Source organism: Panthera uncia, chromosome E1 (assembly GCF_023721935.1).
Source record: "Panthera uncia isolate 11264 chromosome E1, Puncia_PCG_1.0, whole genome shotgun sequence".
Classification (NCBI taxonomy): Eukaryota; Metazoa; Chordata; class Mammalia; order Carnivora; family Felidae; genus Panthera; species Panthera uncia.
Genome location: NC_064814.1, coordinates 53,929,174 through 53,950,306, shown reverse-complemented (window position 1 = coordinate 53,950,306; position 21,133 = coordinate 53,929,174). Strand labels below are relative to the sequence as shown.

The 21,133-nt window shown below is 46.6% G+C and overlaps 1 protein-coding gene across 2 annotated transcripts; it reads right to left on the bottom strand.

Moving 5' to 3' along the window:
* Window positions 1–5,593: 5,593 nt before the first annotated feature.
* Window positions 5,594–21,117, bottom strand: LOC125926983 (protein SCO1 homolog, mitochondrial). Of its 2 annotated transcripts, none has more exons than XM_049636933.1 (6): window positions 20,795–21,117; window positions 19,258–19,348; window positions 15,740–15,937; window positions 14,916–15,008; window positions 11,218–11,333; window positions 5,594–6,516 (listed from the first exon to the last, which is right to left on the bottom strand). In XM_049636933.1, exons 1-6 carry the CDS (start codon window positions 21,077–21,079, stop codon window positions 6,382–6,384), a joined length of 918 nt encoding a protein of 305 aa, XP_049492890.1. In that variant the 5' UTR covers window positions 21,080–21,117; the 3' UTR covers window positions 5,594–6,381. The 2 variants fall into 2 exon arrangements, with proteins under 2 accessions (XP_049492890.1, XP_049492891.1); XM_049636934.1 differs by having other exon boundaries at window positions 15,833–15,937.
* Between the last annotated feature and the right edge of the window lie 16 nt (window positions 21,118–21,133).

Below are 21,133 nucleotides of genomic sequence, written 5' to 3'. Positions count from 1 at the left end.
CCCCCCCCCCCCCCCCCCCCCCCCCCCCCGCCCAAGACTTCTCTGGATGTGATGATGGCACTGTGGCTATGTTCTGCGAAGACAGAGCTGGCATCTTCCAGAGTCGCACCCATGGGGCACTGGGGTGGGTGGGGGTGGGTGCCTGTAGCTGAAACCAGATCAGCCCTGCATCGATAATGAAAGCAGCTTGGTGACGGGCGTTACCAAGTCCGCTGAACTATTCCACACTTGGATTGGCTTTTAAAAGTCCCACCATGAAAGGAAAAAAGAAAATTCGTTTTCTTTCGATTAGACAGCCAGATATGTTCTCCTGAATTAGTACACAGGGTGAGTGATTTTCAAGACCGCCCCCACCCCGCAATGAGGGGGTACATTAGAACCCGGACTCCTACGTGAACCAAAGCAACAATTACAGCGGGGGCTCTGTGCAGATGGGTCGGGCCAGGCTCTTGCTCTCAGCCCTTCCGTAGACTGTAGAGCCAGAGTCCCTGCCGTGCACAGAATGTGACACCGGGCCTCTTCTCCAGCCTCTACCTGCCGTCCTCCCTGGCTCCCTGAGCTACTGTGACGCCAGGCCCCTTGCTATTCTTGCTTCCCAAGCACACTCCGGGCTCAGGGCCCTTTTCCTGGGAGGTTCCCCCCAGGTACTCACACAGCTCGCTCTCAAGTTTCAGATGGTCACCCCCCAAAGGACCGTCCATGACCAGTTAATGCCGGTCCTCCCCATCACTCTTCAAACTGTTACTTCTCTTCTTCACAGCACTCACTGACACCATTTAATACATCTGCTCATACTCCGTCTACTTCACTACAGATAAGGGGACTTCATGAGGCCTCCGTGTCCACCAGGTCCTTGAGAAAGGACCCCGTCACACCGCCTGCTCTTACCGTATAATCGTGCCCTGGTGTTCTTGTGTCGACCAAATGCCTCAAGTTTCTGGTTCGAGCCTTATGGGTTTTTTTCCAAGAAACTTGTCTCTAAATCTGAATGCCATTTAAGCAAGCAGATGTGAGCAGTTCGTTAAGGCAGGACGACCAAACAGGTCCAGGAGGTACGTGCGTGCCAGTACGGGGAGGGGGTCAGAACAGGCAGGGGCCTGTCACGAGACCACACACTTCAAGGCAGGCTCAAGTGGACCTGTGACGGAGGGAAGGCAGGACACGCTTCTAACCAACCCACTTGTGGACACCGTCTGTCAAGCAAGGCCCAAACCCCCACGCTCACCAGGGCCAGAAGGAACGGCAGCCCCCACCTAGAGGCATGTTAGGCACGTGCTGTTCTCCTCGGCTTCTCGTGACTGTGACGTTGACCCAGGGCCAGCGGTGCTGTGAGCACTCCCAGGTCACGGGCAGGAAAAGAGGTCTCCGAAGGGTTAGCTCGGCGTGCACGGTCCGTGTTGAAACCAGATCTGGTTTCGGTGCCACGCGTTCCTGAGGAGCAAGACTGTGATGGTTCCAGGTGAGCTCGCAGGCTGTGTGCTCAGCGCACAACTTCCAGCACCTGCAGGAGAGGCTCTGGACTACGTGTGTGCACGTGTGCACGTGTGCGTGACAGGGTCAGGGGAGCACGGACAGGACAGCTCAAGTTTGCCCTGAAAAGTATTTTGTCTCTGGCTAATCCACCACCTAACCTTGGCGAGAACACTGGGCTAATTTCATTATTGACCAAAGTCAGCAATCAACAAATGTACAGTAATAGGGGTGCCTGGGTGGCTCAGTCAGTTAAGTGTCCAGCTCCTGATTTCCACTCAGGTCATGATCCCACAGTTTGTGGGTTCAAGCCCCACATCAGGCTCTGTGCTGACAGCGTGGAGCCTGCTTGGGATTCTCTCTCCCTCTTTCTCCACCCCTCCCCCACTTGCTATCTTTCTCTCAAATAAAAATAAACTTAAAAAAAACCCACCAAAATATATATACAATAATATAAAAAACTATAACAATTAAGAGTCACGTAACAGCCGGGCATCATTTGTGCTAGTCACCGTAGCAACACGTGGGGCTCGAACCCACAAACTGTGAGATCACGACCTGGGCTGAAGTCAGATGCTCAGCCTGACTGAGCCACCCAGGTGCCCCTAAAAGATTTTAAATATTGATGATTCAAGGTAAATACATCCCAATGCTGTTTCTTGGTTTGGGAATAATGGTGATTTTTAACTTACTCCCTCCAGTTTTTGTGTATATTCCAAATTTCCTTTACTGAGAATATAGTAAAATTGTGGAAGAAGAACCAATAGACTTTAAAATACATCTTAGCAACGAATAACGAATGATGACTGCCTGAGTTCTGGAGGTGTTAAGGAACGCTTGGCTAGGGGCGCCTGGGTGGCTCAGTCGGTTAAGCGGCCGACTTCGGCTCAGGTCATGATCTCACGGTCCGTGAGTTCGAGCCCCACGTCGGGCTCTGTGCTGACAGCTCGGAGCCTGGAGCCTGTTTCAGATTCTGTGTCTCCCTCTCTCTGACCCTCCCCTGTTCATGCTCTGTCTCTCTCTGTCTCAAAAATAAATAAACGTTAAAAAAAATTAAAAAAAAAAAAAGGAACGCTTGGCTAAAGGGGTAACTGCATCCCGTTAGCAAATAGGAGGAGCCACCCATATCATTAAGAATAACGGGACTCTTGGGGCGCCTGGGTGGCTCGGTCGGTCGGGTGACTGACTTCGGCTCGGGTCATGATCTCACGGTTGATGAGTTCAAGCCCCATGTTGGGCTCTGTACTGACAGCTCAGAGCCTGGAGCCCGCTTCCGATTCTGTGTCTCCCTCTCTCTGCATCTCCCCTGCTTGTGCTCTGTCTCTGACTCTCAAGAAATAACTAAATGTTAATAAAAAAAAATTTTTTTAAAGAGTAATGGGACTCATGACTGTGAGTAGAAAGTATAAACTCAGTGGATGAAAAATGCTCTGCGTGGGTGGCTGCTCTTTTAAAAGTAGCTCACGCAGATTTAAATTGTACTATATGAAAAAAAGATGTTGAGGGATTGTGGATGACTTCAAAAATTTAGTCTTTTTATGGACTTAAAGCAATAAAAGATATTTTAACTTTTTTTTTCTTTTTTTTCTTTTTCTTTTTTTTTTTTTTAATTTTTTTTTCCAATGTTTTTTATTTATTTTTGGGACAGAGAGAGACAGAGCATGAACGGGGGAGGGGCAGAGAGAAAGGGAGACACAGAATCGGAAACAGGCTCCAGACTCCGAGCCATCAGCCCAGAGCCTGACGCGGGGCTCGAAGTCACGGACCGCGAGATCGTGACCTGGCTGAAGTCGGACGCTTAACCAACTGCGCCACCCAGGCGCCCCAAGATATTTTAACTTTTTTATACTTTATTTTGTGACAGATAGACAGCAAGTGGGGGAGGTGAAATCAAGAGTTGGATGCTTAACGGACTGAGGCACCCGGGCGCCCCAAAAGATACTTTAAAATAACTCATCTGCAATTCCAAATCACTCTACTGTGGGGGGTACCTGGCTGGCTCCGTGGGTAGAGCATACGACTCTTGATCTCAGGGTCATGGGTTCAAGCCCCACGTTGGGCACAGAGCTTACATAAACAACAACAACAACGTCAAATCGCTCTACTGGGTTCCCATTAGCCTCCAGCCCTCGGGTGTTTTACTGTGGACTGACCAAATGGGTGTGTGTTCAGTGAATCTCGCCCCCTGGACCTCAGGTTACCAGCTGCCTCGCGGATAGCCGGGTGCATGAAGTACTTCCGTGCATGCTGCACAGGGAGGATTCTTCTACTTTTCAAATAAACAACAGCGTTTCTAAAAATACGAATTCCCTTGGAGAGCCCAGCACCAGCACTTAAAGGTCTGCAAGGGATACTTTGTTGAAAGGCAGCCTTCCTTCTGATTTCCCTGAACTCACAACTGGAAAGGTTGCCCGCCCGCCACAGTGCACCCCCAGGCTTGGTTGGATTCACACGGTCACGGTCAGCACCCCACGGCAGTGGGTCACGCAGGGGCTTGACCGGACACGGAGGCCCACGTTCTAACCTAGGTTCACGAGGAAGGGCAGTAGCCGCATCTCTGGGACTGTCCCCTCGCGCTTAAAACGAGATTTGACGTCATCCCTGCTTCTAACATCCTGATTCTAAGCCTTTAAACTTGACACTGGAACGAACAGCAAATGCGGTTCTTCAAAAGCTGCCGTTCGCTCTCTGGATCCTCGTGCAGCTCTAACCTGTGACATCGGAGAACGAAGACTCCATTTTATCTGGGGCCAGCCTGCTGCAAAGTGACCCACACAAATGTCCTGTGGCCTAAAGCAGACCAGCTTCTCTCACGTCTGGCATGTTAGACATTTGGTATTTTCTTTGTCACATGAGACCAGTCCTTCAGCGAAGCCCCTCACCTTCTTGACAAGGTTCCTAGGAAAGTCATTCCACCTTGGCGTTTACAGGAACTCAGTCCTGTGGCTATTTCTTCTCTACCGGATACGGGAGAACGGCCAGGTGCCAGCCGGTCAGGTTGCTGGCACAAAGCCACACAGACTGGGGGTGGGGTGCGGGGGCGGGGGCTTCAGCATGGCTCATTTTCTCACCAGGCTGGAGCCTCCGAGCCCGAGATCAAGGTGTCAGCGGGGTTAAGTTTCTCATGGAGCTGGTCTTCTGTGCCCCCGCCCTCTTCTTTAAGGACACCAGTCACACTGAGCGAGGGTCCACCCTAATGGCCTCATTTTATCTGAGTCACTTCTGCAAAGACGCCCTCTGCCAAAACAGTCCCATTCTGAGGTACTGGGGATCAGCACTTCACCATCCGAATCCTGGGGGCGGTGACCATGCAGCCCATGGCCGCTTTGGAGTATAAGGTTTTCCTTTTTCATGTACTTTGACGTATTTCTTGTAGGTTTAACGCAAGTATTGTGAATTTAAAAACCGCAACAGGCCTGTATCATGTGCACGTGGAACCTAAGTGATGTGCAAGAGTGTGTCTGACTATAAACTGTACCCGTTGCATTAGGATTTACTGAAAACTTGGGGAGTACTTGGCCCTGGGTGGCCGCTTCTGGTAGGAAAAAGGGACACTCGAGCCCAGACGCCCAGGGAAGCTGAATTCACAAAGGATTCACACCACCACTCGTTCTCCTCAACGGCTGTGTGCACAGCACGCTGTTAACAGACACACCAAAGGATGGGTCAGCTTTTCACTTGTGCAGATCAAAACGCTGCTTCCCCACAGAACGGTTTCTCCAGCCTGATCCCCAGGCCACCAGCATCTGAGGCACCTACGTGTTGTTTGTGAACACAGGGGTCCAGGGTGCCTGGGTGGCTCCCTCAGTCTGACTTCGGCTCAGGTCATGATCTCGTGGTTCGTGGGTTCGAGTCTCGCATCAGGCTGTGTGCTGACAGTGCAGAGCCTGTTTTGGATTCTGTGTCTCTCTCTCTCTACACTTCCCCACTTACGCTCTAAAATAAAATAAACATTAAAAAAAAAAAAAAAATGAGCGTACAGGTCTGCGTCCCACCCAGAACCTGCGAATCCAGCCCTGGCCGGAACCTGAGCTCTAACAAGCACCCAAGGGGCCCACCCGAGTCTGCGGGTCTCTGTGCTGCCGTGGACGCACCCACCCTTCACAAGAAAGGTCACACTGTCCAAGCTGCAAAACCGAGCACACCTTTATTTCACACCCACTGCAACCCAGCCAAGGCAGAGGAGAACCCTGTGCCACAGTCCCGATTCAAGATCCTCCTTTGCCCATTTGGTAGCTGGCTGGAAACCCGGCATATTTAAATGAAAATCACATAAAAGGACCCGAGAAACTGACCCATCTTCCCCAAACAACAGACTTCCTCGTTAGTAAAATCAGCAGGTGCCGATGGAAGCACAATACAAACTTGACCATGGTGTCTGTTCGCACAGACTATACTTAAATGCTTTCAGGTCTAAAAACCCAACTGTGAATGTCCAAGAGCCCGATTTTAATTTGACTGTTATCAACCACCAAGAACTCGAAGAGGAAAGCAAGGGCACTGTGGAAATTACTCTTCCTGGAAATTCAGCCCCACAACCCGGGTGACAAGGGTCCAGGACACAGGAGAGACAGCAGTGCTGATCCGAGGGCCCCTCTGACGTGGAGAAATGCACCTGCTGAGTCTCTCCTGAGTCCATCCCACGGCTTCACGGTAACTTGGTCCTCCGGTCTCAAGCGACTATTCGGTTGTAATCTTTACAGTTCCAAGAATCGATTTTGGCTGAACCCAAGGGTAACATAATACCCATTTGTACTGCACCCATAATGTCCACAATACAGATGTTCTTGCAGTACGAAGGCCATTCTGTCGGTTGCATATGTATATACACAGATAGATGTTGGCTCCTATGGGAGACAAAGCTTTTCTCCTCTTTGGCAAGAGAACATCCACCCGGCGCCACTGCTCTGGCTAGCTCTTTTTCCTATGTTCCCTCATGTGAGCAGCAATGGAACCAGCTATTTCTGCATTCTTCTTGTTCTGGCCAAAATAATCTAGAAACTGGCCATCTGGTCCAATCAAGTACATTATTATTGTATGATCCACCTGCAGAGAAAAAGGTGGGGGAGGGAAAGGACAAAAAGATTACCAAAATAAGTCGCTTCTTTTTCTGATTAAATGCTGCAGATGAGAACTTCACATTAATGATTAAATAACCTCTGTAACATGTATCGTTTACAGAATGCGTCTAAGCCTATTTTCATAAATTCACGGTGACAAATATCTAAATCGTTTGCATTCCAGCACTCTCCACAGACTACTGCCTTAGACATCAGCTAGAATTTGGGATTCTTCTGGTTCTGTCCATAACACACACATGCACTCGATCTCGGGAGAATCGACTTCCAAGAAATGGATGCTGCTTTTGGAAGAAACGGGTACCTCATTGCTCCCAAATGCTGCCTACCACACTGTATCAGAAGAACCCAGAAAAGTCACCACTACTGTAAGTGCATGATTTATACATTCTGGAATGCTATTTAGTCCTGATATTAGTGACTCACATGGAAACGTGGAAATAAGGGTTGTTCTCCCCCAGGAAGCTGGCATATACTCTGCCGAATGATCCTATCTGAGGCAGATCACCTGGGCCGTCCTCAGGAGACATACATGCTACCCCTCCGAGGAGTCGTCTTACAGTTATCTATTTTCCGAGCAAAGTTCTGAAAACATTCCTACCTCTAACCTAAGCTTGGATCAGTCATACAGTTTTTATTTATATGCCTCCACTTAATCCAACTTTAAATGAGCAGAAGGCTTGGCGCTTAAGGAGTCCTTGGAATTTATTGCAGGCTTGATTGCTATTTGGCAAGACAAAAAGAAAGACCGAAATGTGATCACACATACCGAACCGGAGACACCCCCAAATACACCCGCCACACATTATAGGTCTGTGAGGTTATTGCTTTTTTATATACACACATTTGTAAACACAGAGCAAATGGAAAGAGCCACTTGCCTGCGCACAGAAGGAAAGAATGTGCCCCAAGAGCTCAAACAGCTGGTGATTTCACGTGTCCTGGAATAATTCGCTGAAGGAGCAGGACGGGGGATCAGCGCTTCTCCGCATATCTGATACCGACTCAGAACTGGGTCTCCAGCTCACGCTTTACGCCTTCCTCTGTATCTATAGCTTCTGTTTTTCTGTTTCTTTTTGTACACGATTCTCTCACTCCCTTAAAAAACTAAAATTCCAGGGGACTTATGTTATGAGTGTTCTTACTGGAAATTACTTTCTAGTACAGAACGAAAATACTGTTCTACCCGTATCTGTCAAACTTGTCAGTGGCCGTGTCTCAACGTCCAGCTGGCTTGTGGGCAGAGCGAGAGCTGTCGTATGTGTCTAACCCACAAGTTTAGAGTTCTAGTAGGTCCCAGGACAGATACAGGAAGCCAACGTTCACCGACAAGCTCTGTCACATGCCACCTTCGTCCCGAGCCAGGCATCCCACTCCTCTAGAAATAATCCAACAGGCTGGAGAGGAAGTTATAGAACAGTAAGAGCCAGACCGAAGCTGAGAACCCAGGCCTGCCCGATTTCACAGTCCGCTTCTGCTGCCACCTTGCTGCACGATCTCTGCCAGCGTTCTGTGGAGCAGTGTGTATGCTTCACAGACACGTGCATTTTTATGTTTTGCAAAGTAAATATATGCGCATAAAAATCGAAAAGAATATACAGTAAACTTCTACAGGGGAAGCCTGCCACTCCTTCCACACTTCCAGGAGTCCCTTCCGTTCTCCTCCAAGGGAACCACTGCCACCAGATCCTTCTGGATTCTTCCAGAGAAAACTGTCCACATCTGTTAGCGAGTGTACATACCTGCCTACTTCTTTCTATACAGAAGCAACAACGTCCTGTAGGCGCTTTCTCATTTAACAAGGTGTTGGACACCGTTCTCCGCCAGTAAGTACAGGGTAGCTTTTAAAAAATGGTTGCCTGGTTCTTCCCTACGAACAACACTGTAGGGTACAGGCGTAGAAAAATCCCTCAAAGTAGAATCTCTAAAGTAAACAGTATTCCACTTTTTTTTTTTTTTTTTAACAGTATTCCACTTTAAACGCTGACAGATACTGACAATTTTGGCTTCCGAAGAGGGTCTCTCAGTTAAATTCCTATCATCTATGCACAGAAATGCCCATGGTTCCAAATTTCCTCCCAACAGCATATTCCCTTTTTCCCCAAATTAGATTTCGATAATACATTTCCAACTTTTGACCTTTGCTGATCTAACAGGTACAAAATAGCATTGCATTATACAATTCACATTCTTTCATTAGGAGTGGAACTGCACATCTTTTCTTGGGTTTGAAAGTCAGTTATGTTGTTTTTCAAAAATACTTCCTACTTAATACTTACATACGAATGTAATATTATATATATGTATATATATATATATATATATATATATATATATCAATAATATATATATATATAGCTTCCAGTGGACCCTAAATGGTTGGCACACCCATTTCTTTAATTTTTTTTTTTTAACATTTATTTATTTTTGAGAGACAGGACATGGGCAGGGGAGGGGCAGAGAGAGAGAAGGAGACACAGAATCCAAAGCGGGCTCCGGGCTCCGGGCTCTGAGCACACAGCCTGACGCAGGGCTCGAACTTATGAACTGTGAGATCTTGACCTGAGCCGAAGTCAGATGATTAACTGACTGAATCCCCCCAGGCGTCCCTGGCACATCCAATTCACATGTACTATCAGTCTGAAGATTCCACGGGCACTCAAAAGCCAGAAGCTTCCCCTTTGCTACCGCTGCCTGAGATTAAGAAAACCTGATTCCCTCACTCCCTACGGGTCCTTAAATCTTGACTGAAGTTTCCCATACCATTTTGCGGACGAAAATCTGTGACCTCAAAGGACAGAAGTCATACCAATGAAAAACCTAACAAGCTGGAGAGTGCCTCCCCCTACTGGTTGATTTAGCAAAGAACTCATTGGTTCTTTTTCATTATTATTAACTCCAGTGGAGCTAACATACAGTTCCATTAGCTTCAAAGGCACAATTCACTGGTTCTGATCAAAAGGTCAAATTCTTAGGGCAGTAAACCAGTATTTCTCAAAATCGGGTCTAGGATGTATTCCAGAAGGTCCAAGAAGTCTCCATTAAGACTTAGATATCTGCATTTTAATTTTTAAACTTAAAAAAGTAATACTCATATTCTGGATTATCTGTGTGACTATCTTATAACTGAAAACAAATCTCCGTGGCCAAATACGTGTCTATGTCTATGATCTCGCACACACCTGCTGTCACTGCTGGTTACAGGGCAGACAGCATGAAAATGATGTGTTCTTGCTGGGTCCCAGACCAAACAGTCAAGGTAGACGACACCAACATTTCAAAGTATTTTAAAGAACACACGAAGGGCAGTTGATTGTATAGTTGGGCATCCGACCCAAACCATGTTTTGGAGACAGGCTCCTATAATTAATCACTCCACCCGACCAATGTTACAGAGAAACCAGAGCATGACAGCTGAGGGGGAAGAACTGAACTAATACTAAACGGCAAGGCCAACTATTAATGGACAGGAAAAAGTGTCCCGTTTGAGAAGAAAACCGGGTGGGTGGGGTGGTGCTGATGCCCTTTGTTGGTGCTTCACTGTGAAAGCCCAGGTAAGAAGAGGGACCGGGTGATGTGGACACCTAGGGCTCCGGGGGCAGTGCTGGAGAATGTATGAGCTGTGCAGGAATGACCGCATTTCTGGTCGCCATCATCAGAAAGCAAATAGTAAACACGTAATTGTGCATATAATTCATATTTGAATTGAATATAATTGAAATATATAATTCATATAAAAATAAACCTGATGGAAAGTCTATCTTCTTATAGCTTTCAGTCTTTTCTCTTGATTTTCAGAACTCTTGCTCATTCCAAAAACGCAGTTCTCCATGGCCTAACACTGCTCCTTACACCTTTTCCTGGGGACATCGAGAACCTAGACAATGGGTTTTTATTATTTTATTATTATTATTTTTTTGGAGAGGGAGAGAGTGCGAGTTGGAGACAGGGGCAGAGAGAATCTTAAGCAGGCTCCACGCTCAGCACGGAGCCTGACGCTGGGCTCGATCCCACAACCCCGGGATCATGACCCGAGCCGAAATGAAGAGTCAGACGCTCAACCAAATGAGCCACCCAGGGCTCCTATATATATATTTTTTAATGTTTATTTATTTTTGAAAGAGAGAGAGACAGAGCATGAGTGGGGGAGGAGCAGAGAGAGAGAGGGAGACACAGAATCTGAAGCAGGCTCCAGGCTCTGAGCTGTCAGCACAGAGCCCGACGTGGGGCTTGAACCCACGAACTGTGAGATCGTGACCTGAGCCGAAGTCGGATGCTTAACCGACTGAGCCACCCAGGTGCCCCAGGGCTCTTATATTTTTAAATTTAAATAAAGCTTTGTCCCCAAATGATGGGTTCTCTTTATTTCCAACATGGTATCCAAGTACCATGTTCTACTGAATCTAAAATACCACTCATCATATATTTTCCCATAATTTTCTGGGCCACTAAAAAGGAAAATGGGCAATTCAATTATAAGGACACTGAATATACATTAAATCAGCATCCTTAAAAAAATTATACTTCTATTATCCTTTCAAATTTCCCTAATTCCTGAGGAATTTGTGATGATCTCAGCTTTTCTCTCATTTCTACAGCCCACTGTCAGACCGGCACAAGCGTGCGGTCTGAGCACCGGCCTGTGGGCGGCACTCGAGCGTCTACTTACGATGTAGTCCTCGTCCTCGTCCCTGGGGCCAGGACTGTAATACACCCTGTACGCTCTGGCCACTCGGTCGATCTCTTCTTTGGTGCCAGTCAAGCCAACCAGTTTGGGAGAAAATTCTAAATTAAAAAAAAAAAAGAGAGAAACACAGTGAAAAATAAGAAGCGAGTGAAAGCACCCCCCATCCCCTGCCTTCAGAGTCTCTGCTGCTGCTTTCTTCCCATGTGTCCCGGTCCCCACCTCGTGACTCACGGGAACAGACACGCACACAGAACAAATGCAAACTCTCCCTTGTAATGAAGAAGTCACGTTCACCAAGACAGGCCACATTCTGAGCCATCAAACACACCCTAACACATTTAAAAGGACAGAAACCATACGTGTGCTCTCAGATCACAGTGGAGTTGAACTCAAAGTCTGTAACAGAAAGATCGCTGGAAAATCCCAGGACACACAGGGACGAAACATACTTCTGAATAACACACGGGTCAAAGAAGAAATCTCAAGAGATATTTAAAAGTATTTTGAACTAAGTGAAAATGAAGACACAACTTATCGAAATGTGTGGGATGCAGCCAATGCAGTCCTTCGAGGGATATTTGTGGCACTGAATTTATACAGTGGAGAGGACCTAAAATCGGGAATCTAAACATCCCCCTAGGAAGCTAGGAAAAGAAGAGCAAATTAAATCCAAAGTGAGAAGAAAAGAGCTGGAGCAGAAATCAATGAAACTGAAAAGAGGAAAAAAAATCACTGAAACCCAAAGCTGGTTCCTTATCATATGGAAGTGAAATCCTTTCAAAGTCCTCTTGTAATGATCTGGAGGGAATATGTTCTAATCATTTAAATCACGTTTCTTATTAATTTAGTTGTTTTTAAATACTCAGATACGGTTCTGAGACATGCTCAAGCTTAAAGATACTACCACGAATTAAGCATTACAGTGTTTTGTTGTATCCTGAAAAAGAGGCTTGCTTTTTGCTTCACAATTCACTCGACTCTGGTCCAGGGCTGTGCCTCCTCTTCCAGCAAATAACCTCCCGGCATGTATTTACTGTTTGGTTTTTGGGATTTATGGAAGTGAGCTGGTGAAGTCACCAAACCACCACGGGGATGGAAGTACAACACTGAGCAGCAGTGCCTTCTTCCAAAGGCAGAGAGGAAAAAAGCCTGTTTTCATTTTTCGGACTAATCCAACCTAAATTGAAAATCTGTTCAGCTACTGAAAAAGCACGATGGCTTGTTTTTCTTTTCCGCTCTGAGTAAACAGAAAGGTAAATGAAGTCTGAATTAGTTGTATATCCAAAACTTTTAAAAAATATTGCTGAAATTGCAATAATTTTCTAAATATGAATTTAAATATGTAAAAAAATTTATTAAGTTTCTTTATTAATTTTGAGAGCAAGTGAGTGAGCACACAAGCAGGGGAGGGGCAGAGAGAAGGAGAGACAGAATCCCAAGCAGGCTCCGCACCATCAGTGCAGAGCCGGATGCGGGGCCCAAACTCATGCACTGTGGGATCATGACCTGAGCCGAGATTAAGAGTCAGACGCTTAACCCACTGCACCACCCAAGTGCCCCAAACTTAAATATTTTCAAATCCGCCCACCCCATCCAGTGCAACTGGTCAAGATGACCATCTCTGCATGTATGTGCTGGTGGAGAATATTACCCTAAGGGTTTTGCATTTCAGTTACAGGAACTCAGATGCCTACTTATCGGGAGATATTTAGGATTTGGTTAATTTATGGTTAAAAAGAAAATAGCCGCCAACGTAACACACACTTCCATCAGAGATCGTTTATCACCCCATGAGTTATACCTGCTTTTCACTGCTTTTGGAATAAACTATGCCATTGTTCAAATTTCTGCCTAACCTGCAAACAGTGAACACAAATTCACCTTGAATATCTAATAAAAGCTCTAAAACTTTAAGAAAACATAAGCCTTTGTAACCTCGGGCTGGACAAAGATTTCTTACACATGAAACTAAAAGAAGGGTCTCTAATTGTCTCTAAACCAATAAAGTGCTCTTCAAACCACACCAAGTGTGGGGAGCACGGGCAGGAGCCAGAGCTCTCATGCACGGCTGCTGGGAATGTGAAAACGTACAACCACTTTGGAATACTATCAGTTTCTTAAAAAGATGAACACACACCCACCACACGATCCAGCAGTCAGGCGTTTACCAGGGAAATGAAAAGTATGTGTCTGTACAGAGGCTTGTACATGAATGGTCTTGGCAGCTGTCTCTCTCTGTAAATAGCTCCAAACTGAAAGTGACTCCAGTGTCCATCATTGGAATATTACTCAGAAGATAAAAAACAGTCAACTGATAACATGCTAAATCATGGACGGGTCTCAAAATAATTATGCGGAAAGAAGCCACTAAAAACAAAAGAGTACACTAAATAATTCTGTGGACACAGACTTCTAGGAAATGGAAACTAATCTATGTTGACAGACAGCAGATCTGGGGATGGGACGGGGGCAAGGGCACAAGGGGTGACAGGTATATTCATTTTTTGGTGGTGGTGATGGTGTCACAAGTCCAGACATGACAAAAGAGAACTGTGCACTTTGAATATGTACATGTTATCATACGTCAATTATATCTCAATAAATATGTTAAATGACAAGATACAGCAGGTCCTTCACAAAACACACTTTTAAAAAAACCTCAAAGCTTTAGATGATACACATTGCAATGGGTCATATAACAAAATTAAGTGTAGAAGTACTCATGAGCTCCTCTGGCCTAAATCAATTTCACCATAATGAGACTTAAAATTCCAATTCCTGACTTTTGAGTGCCCATGTTCCTGTCACTCCTATAACAACAAAACAGATTCTTATTCCCGTCATGTTTTCAGCTGAAGAAACTTGGATCCTAAGAGATTACGCAACTTGCCCAAGCTCCTAAGAACGTAGGCGTTCATCCTTAATTCTACCAGCACTTGGTCTTGAGAATTGCTTTCTCTTAGGTTTTAACCTGCATGTGATGTTTCAACTGAGATTCTTCTACGAACAGTTATAAATGTGCTTCTCATACTAAATGTTCTGGATTTATAAAGTATACGGTAGGAGTTCACACTGTGCTCACATCTCATAATGTCGCTAATCTTGGGGCACCTGGGTGGCTCAGTCAGTTAAGCGTCCAACTTTGGCTCAGGTCATGATCTCACAGTTCGTGAGTTTGAGCCCCGTGTCGGGCCCTGTGCTGACAGCTTGGAGCCTGCTTTGGATTCTCCGTCTCCCTCTCTCTGCCTCTCCCCTGCTCGCTCACTCTCTAAAAATAAGCAAACTTAAAAAAAAAAAATAATAATGTCGTTATCTCCCAATGTCCATACTCCCAGGATGTACATCTGTCCTATTACAGAGAGAATGAGGTACAGAGGCAGAAGGAGAAGCAATGTGTTCTGCCTCTCAACTCAAGATTCTGTTAACTTAGTTGATATCTGAGGCCAAGTCCGGTCCTTCCTGTGACAAAATACAGACAGCTGTGCATCAGGAATTGAGAAACTTGTTTCTTATTTGCTTATTCACGGTCACAACTGAGCCTCACCTTTTTTATTCACCTGTAAACCTGACGACGACACCATCTGTCCTCCCGTGTCCACGAGGCACGTAAGGTCGAATGAATCCATCTTTCAAGAACTCTAAGAGCTGCACAAATGTAAAGCATTATTAATAGGACCTACCTTTCACATACTTGGCGATGGCTTCTTTGGTGTCCCTCTCTGGGTCGATAGTGATGAAAAGCGGAGTTAAATTTGGCAGAGTTGGAATTCCATCTGAAAGAATATTCCCACTGGTCAGTACTCACGCTCCGGGGGAAAAGATGAACGCTGGCAGTTACAGCAGAGAGAGCGGGAAGTGCTACAGCGAGGGTTAGGGAAACACAGGGACACCTAAGCGTGGAGGAGAGGATGGGGAAGGGATGGGACGGCCTGCGAGCAGGTCCCCAGAGTATCTGCGGTGGGATCAGATAAGAATCCTACTGAACACCTTCACCGGTGCACACGCGTTACCGGGGTCCCGTCACGTGGGCATCTCGTGTTCTGATCCAATGCGATGTTTGCGGTTCTCCCCCCACCACAGCTCAAGGGCAAGGTGAACTATTAGTGAGGACTGAATCCCCGGAAACAATCCAGTTTAAGGATGGAGGCCTGCCTCCTGTCTGGGCCTAACCAGTGCGGCTGACGGCACATCACAGACCACGCCGCCGTCTTGCTGGTCCGTCACGGGGACGACGACAGTGTCAGTGATGGATGTCTACAATCAAGGGACATTAAGCAGCGCTGAAGGAGACCAGACCTCACTCACATTTTTAAGCAATTTAACATTTGGCATCAGAACAAGCTCCCTCTGGTAGAGAATATGGTCGTGGGGATCAAAGCAGCAAATGAGCCTGATGCTGAAATTTTATATTCTCAGAAAGCAAATAATTACAACACCTTGCCCAACGGAAATCCGAGGACGTGAAACTACGGAAAAGTAGTTTTTACAGTTAGCGGTGGCTTACCTATCTCATCCACGACTTGAATCATTTTTTCTAGTTCTTCTGGACAGATATCAGGGCAATGAGTGAAACCAAAATAAATCAGGACCCACTGACCCAGGTAGTCTTGGTCAGTGACGGGCTCTCCAGTATGAGTCGTGAGGGAAAACGGGCCCCCGAGGAGAGGCTTTCCCAAGCTCCGCTGCCGCTCCTTCTCTAGCTCTTAAAGAGATACAAACACTCACGTTAAACAAGTCAATCTAACCACAGGTACTGAAATGCCTGATGTACGGTCAGTACTGTACTAATGACTGTGGGGGCACAAAATGTGCTAAACAGTCTGTTTTCTAGAAACTTAAAAAATATTTCAAGAAAAACAATCCTATGACAATGCAACAAAACCAAATTGAATGGAATGGTATGTAGAGAGGACTCTAAGAAAGTGGTAAAGGTATTTCTTCCTCTTTTGGAATAGTTCAGTCCTGTCATCAGGTGTGGCTGTGGTGGGGGAGGGGCCACAGGGGCCCAGAGTGGACTGTCTGAGCCCAAGTGGGGCAGGGGGGGTGGCCTGGCACCAGGAGTCTTACCCTGAGTGTCCCAAGGGCATCTGAATGGGGTGGGGACAGCAGCGATGGGACCTCAGTTCTATACAGGGGATTAGTAACAAGTAAGTAAATTAAAGATAAGCGTTATACATGGCAATAGGTAGAAAGATGGGGAGAAAAAACGCAAATGCAGTCTGTAGTACTGTGCAGAAACTGGAGGTGCCAGGGTCAACTTGTGGCTGCAAGATGCGTTCACACAAAAGCAAACGTAGATGTAACCACATCTGTCCACTGAGAGGACCCTGCAGTGGACACAACCCAGCAGCAACGAGCCCTGGGTTCTAAGTATCATCCTCCACTAAAAGCGAACAGGGCTTTTTGGAGACATGGCGGGTGTCAGGGCCATGGCAGAGAAGTACAAGACGAGCCTGGAACATCCTGTCACGTCACACCGAAGGAAGAACTCAAAGAACACTGGAGACGTGTCCCAAGGAACAAGAGCTGCTCAGACTGCCAGGGACCAACAGGGGACAGTGGAGCATCAAAATAAAGAGAATATGGGTTACGATTCATTAAATACGTAGGAGAGCACGAGTCCAGACGGATATAAATAAACGGAGACTTTGATGCGGACTGGGATGAACATTTAAGTGTGTAAATGCACACCACGAAATATATACTAATTACATTTTCGGGACAGAAGCCTGACAGACACACCCTCAACCTGAGCACTATCAGTAACGGGACCAAAGGAGGCCCTGTGCCACCAGACTAGACGCAACGAGAACGGAGCACGAGTTCTGTGACATTCCTGCTGAAGGAACGTGACCCGAATCTGATCACGAGGAAACCAGACAAACCCAAACTAAGGGACACTACTGGCCTGTAATCGTCACAGTTTTCAAGGTCATCCAAGTCTCGTAAAGATGGAGAAACTGCTACAGACTGAAGGAGCCTAAAGAGACAAGTAGGTACAAGGCCTGGTTCTGAGCTGAACTCCTGCTACCAAGAAGGCCAAGTTGCAAAACTTGAATGAGGCCAGAAGACTGGATGGTAGTGAACATGTCAATGTTCATTTTCCGATTTTGGTGGCTGTATCATGATTAAATTGGAGAACGTACCTGCCCGTCTGTAAAAAAGTACACAATGGAGTACAGATGATGATGCATGTCAGCAAACACTCTCAAATGGTTTAGAAATACTTGAATTTTTTAAAGTTTATTTATTTATTGAGAGAAAGAGAGAGCAGGGGAGAGGCACAGAGAGAGAAAGGGAGAGAGAGAGACACAGGGAGAGAGAGGGAGAGGGAGAGGGAGAGGGAGAGGGAGAGGGAGAGGGAGAGGGAGAGGGAGAGAGAGAGAGAGAGAGAGAGAGAAACCCAAGCAGGCTCCACACTGTCAGCGCACAGCCCAACACGGGGCTCGAACTCACAAACTGCGAGATCACGACTTGAGCCGAAACCCAGACACTTAACCGACTGAGCCACCCATGTGCCTCTGGAGATACTTTAAATATCGTTTCACAATAGGGTTTTTAATAAAACAAATATTATCGCAGGTGAAATTCCAAACTAAAGTCAAAAGCTTGCTTATTCTAGAATGGTCTCTGCCACTACTTTTCCTGGCTTGTTTTGTTTCTTTGTGAAACTAAAGGAGCTTAATTTCTTACTAGAATATGAAAATCCCATCAATAAAATACTGGTTGTTACACAAAACAAACAGGTCTGTATATCAATATGGGCCTTCTACTGCTAAGATTCTAGAAGCCTATGAATTCTCCCAGATCTAAACATATCCTTTGTATCACGGCTTCAAAACAGACTCTGAAGAACCAGAACAGATTTAAGTGATATTTTATTTTTTTATTATTTTTTTTAACGTTTATTTATTTTTGAGACAGAGCGTGAATGGGGGAGGGTCTGAGAGAGACAGGGAGACACAGAATCTGAAACAGGCTCCAGGCTCTGAGCTGTCAGCACAGAGCCCGACGCGGGGTTCAAACTCACGGACCGCGAGATCATGACCCGAGCCGAAGTCGGCCGCTTAACGGACTGAGCCACCCATGCGCCCCATGTTGTATTTTAAAGTTTGACTAGAAACTTTTTAACCAAATCTTAAAAGCCTGGAGTAGTGACTAAAATATAAAGTTCTCGTAGCCAATTTCTGGACATTTCAAGTGCTAAGCCAGAGCAGTTCCTGGCACTCCCTGACCAGATTCTCCCTATTTCCCTCCATCATCCAAGGTCAGCCTGTGGCCCTTCCCTCTGCTGATACTTGGTGGTCTGCAGGAGGGGCTGGCCCTTCAGAGGCTGGGGAGAACCTCTTCTAGTGAAATCCTTCTGTGTCTGCTTCCCTGTCACAAGCACCTCGATGGCTGGAATGCATCTAAGTCATCCTTGGGAACCCTCTGGGCATCATACCACCCACGCTCCCATCTGTTCACAATTAAGTCTTCATATTGTTACACAGTGGCATCTGAATACAGATGAAAACACAATGAGAAACCAGGTGAATTCCAAATCCAGTTTGGAATTCAGTGAACAGTACTGAACCAATCTTAATTTCTTAGTTTTGATAAATGACCCATGGTTATATAATTTGTTAACAATAGGGAAAGCTAGGTGAAAGGTACATAGTAACTCTCTTGTGTCATCTTTATAACCATTCTGTTCATCTAAGATTATTTCAAGATAGGAGTGCCTGGGTGGCTCAGTCGGTTAAGCATCTGACTTCAGCTCAGGTCATGATCTCGAAGTCTGTGAGTTCGAGCTCCGCGTTGGGCTCTGTGCTGACAGCTCGGAACCTGGAGCCTGCTTCGGATTCTGCGTCTCCCTCTCTCTCTGCCCCTCCCCTGCTCACACACTCTCTCTCAAAAATAAAAAAACACTAAAAACTTTTATTGCAAGATAAAAAGTTTAAGAACAAAATAAAAGATGCTAAAAAAAAAAAAAAAGAAAGAAAGGTTTTATTCAGAGCTGAGCAGAGGATATCTACTTACTCTCTGTCTTTTCTTTCTTGAAGTACTTCATTCCAGCCAATAAGGCTCCACCAATAGCAAATGTGAATGCTAAAGACTTCCAGGAAACAGGCTACTGGGGCAGAGATTTTACAAACAAAAATACTAGTCAGATGCAAACATGCAATCGTCCTACATTTATTACTATGGTAGTTTTTAACATACATAAACACACATCTTGATCTTCTTCAACATGTAGAATGTTTCGTGTTGCTCTGGGATGAGAAAATACTGGGGCGCCTGGGTGGCTCAGTCAGTTAAGTGTCTGACTTTGGCTCAGGTCACGATCTCACCGTTTGTGAGTTCGAGCCAGCCCCGCATCGGGCTCTGTGCTGACAGCTCGGGGCCTGGAGCCTGCTTCGGATTCTGTGTCTCCCTCTCTCTCTCTCTCTGCTCCTCCCCCATGCAAGCTCTGTCTCTCAAAAATGAATAAATGTTAAAAAAATATGATGGCTCGGAGCCTGGAGCCTGTTTCCGATTCTGTGTCTCCCTCTCTCTCTGCCCCTCCCCCGTTCATGCTCTGTCTCTCTCTGTCCCAAAAATAAATAAAAAACGTTGGGAAAAAAAATTAAAAAAAAAAAAAAAACTGAAAAAAAAAATACTTGACAGTATCTGTGGATGCAATTCCATCCGGGCTCCCAACACAATTACAGAGGCATTCCTTTTCAAGAAGAAATTCCCTAAGTCCATTTCCTTTCATGTGAAAGAGGACCTGAAGCTCAAGTACCAGGACTGTTAACACGTGTGACCCTGACCATAGTGGCTGATTTCAAATCCAGTTAATTATGTATTTGTGCTGATATGGAAAATATAAATAAACCAAATAACAATTTGGGAGGTCACTCTAACTCTGGCTTCCAGAAGTAACAAAGTCAAAGTAGAAGAGATCTAAAAATGGAGTTTCTTGCAAATTGCATCAAGTTAATTCTTTGTACTCTTTTTCAGGTCCCAAGGTAAGTAAGATGTCCACTACCTTGGTCTAATTCATTACCCTTCTCCCCCCAGCTTCTAAAACCCACTTCTCTTAACCATCACTAGTGGGGAGCGGCTCTCAGGTTTTTCCAGATCAGAACTAGAACCTGAGCGAAATCAAAGAGGGCATACCCAGCACGCAACTACGACCCACATTTTGCTCAATTTCAACGTACACATCGAACATCTAAAGCGGCGTTCAAGTGACAGGAATTAACATGCTTGGATTCCTCACTCCTGGTCAGTTCAAGGTTGAGACCTTCAAGAACACCCCGAACTCATTTTGGGGGCAGGGGGCACAAGAGCGCACTACAATCCAAACCCGAGAATCCAACCGCGGGGAGGCGTCGGTTCTCTCTTCCGCGCTGGGACCTCCCGCACACCGAGGGGGTCGCGGGATGAGAGTCTGTAACCGCGTAAGGCTGAGCCGAGGACCCTTCCAGGCCCGGCCGAGTGGTTTCCGAGATTGCGACCAAGTGGGATGGGGAGGTCGCGGGCCGGCGTGGAGACGCGAAGGACAGAGGGAGGGCTCCGGCTGTGCACTCACCCCGGGCTTCGAGGGCCGCGTGGGGTCTCTGCGGCCCTTCGGCTCGGGACCCGACGACCCCGGTGGAGGTGGCGTCGCCGTGCAGAGGGGCCGGTCTCCCCGGCAGCTGCGTGCGAGCTCCGAGGTCCGTCGCGCCTCCTCTCGCAGCGCGCAGAGCTGCCTCATCCAGGCTCCGGCGGTCCCGTCCGCCGGGGCCCAGACCCCGAGTCCGTGGGGCAGGACACGCCAAAGTCGGCTCCCCGGAAGCCGCATAGCGGACCCCGGTATCCGTAAGAAGCCCGCCATGGACCTAGGAGACCGCGCCTCCTCTAGCCCGCCCCCCAACTTCCGGCGCCGGCT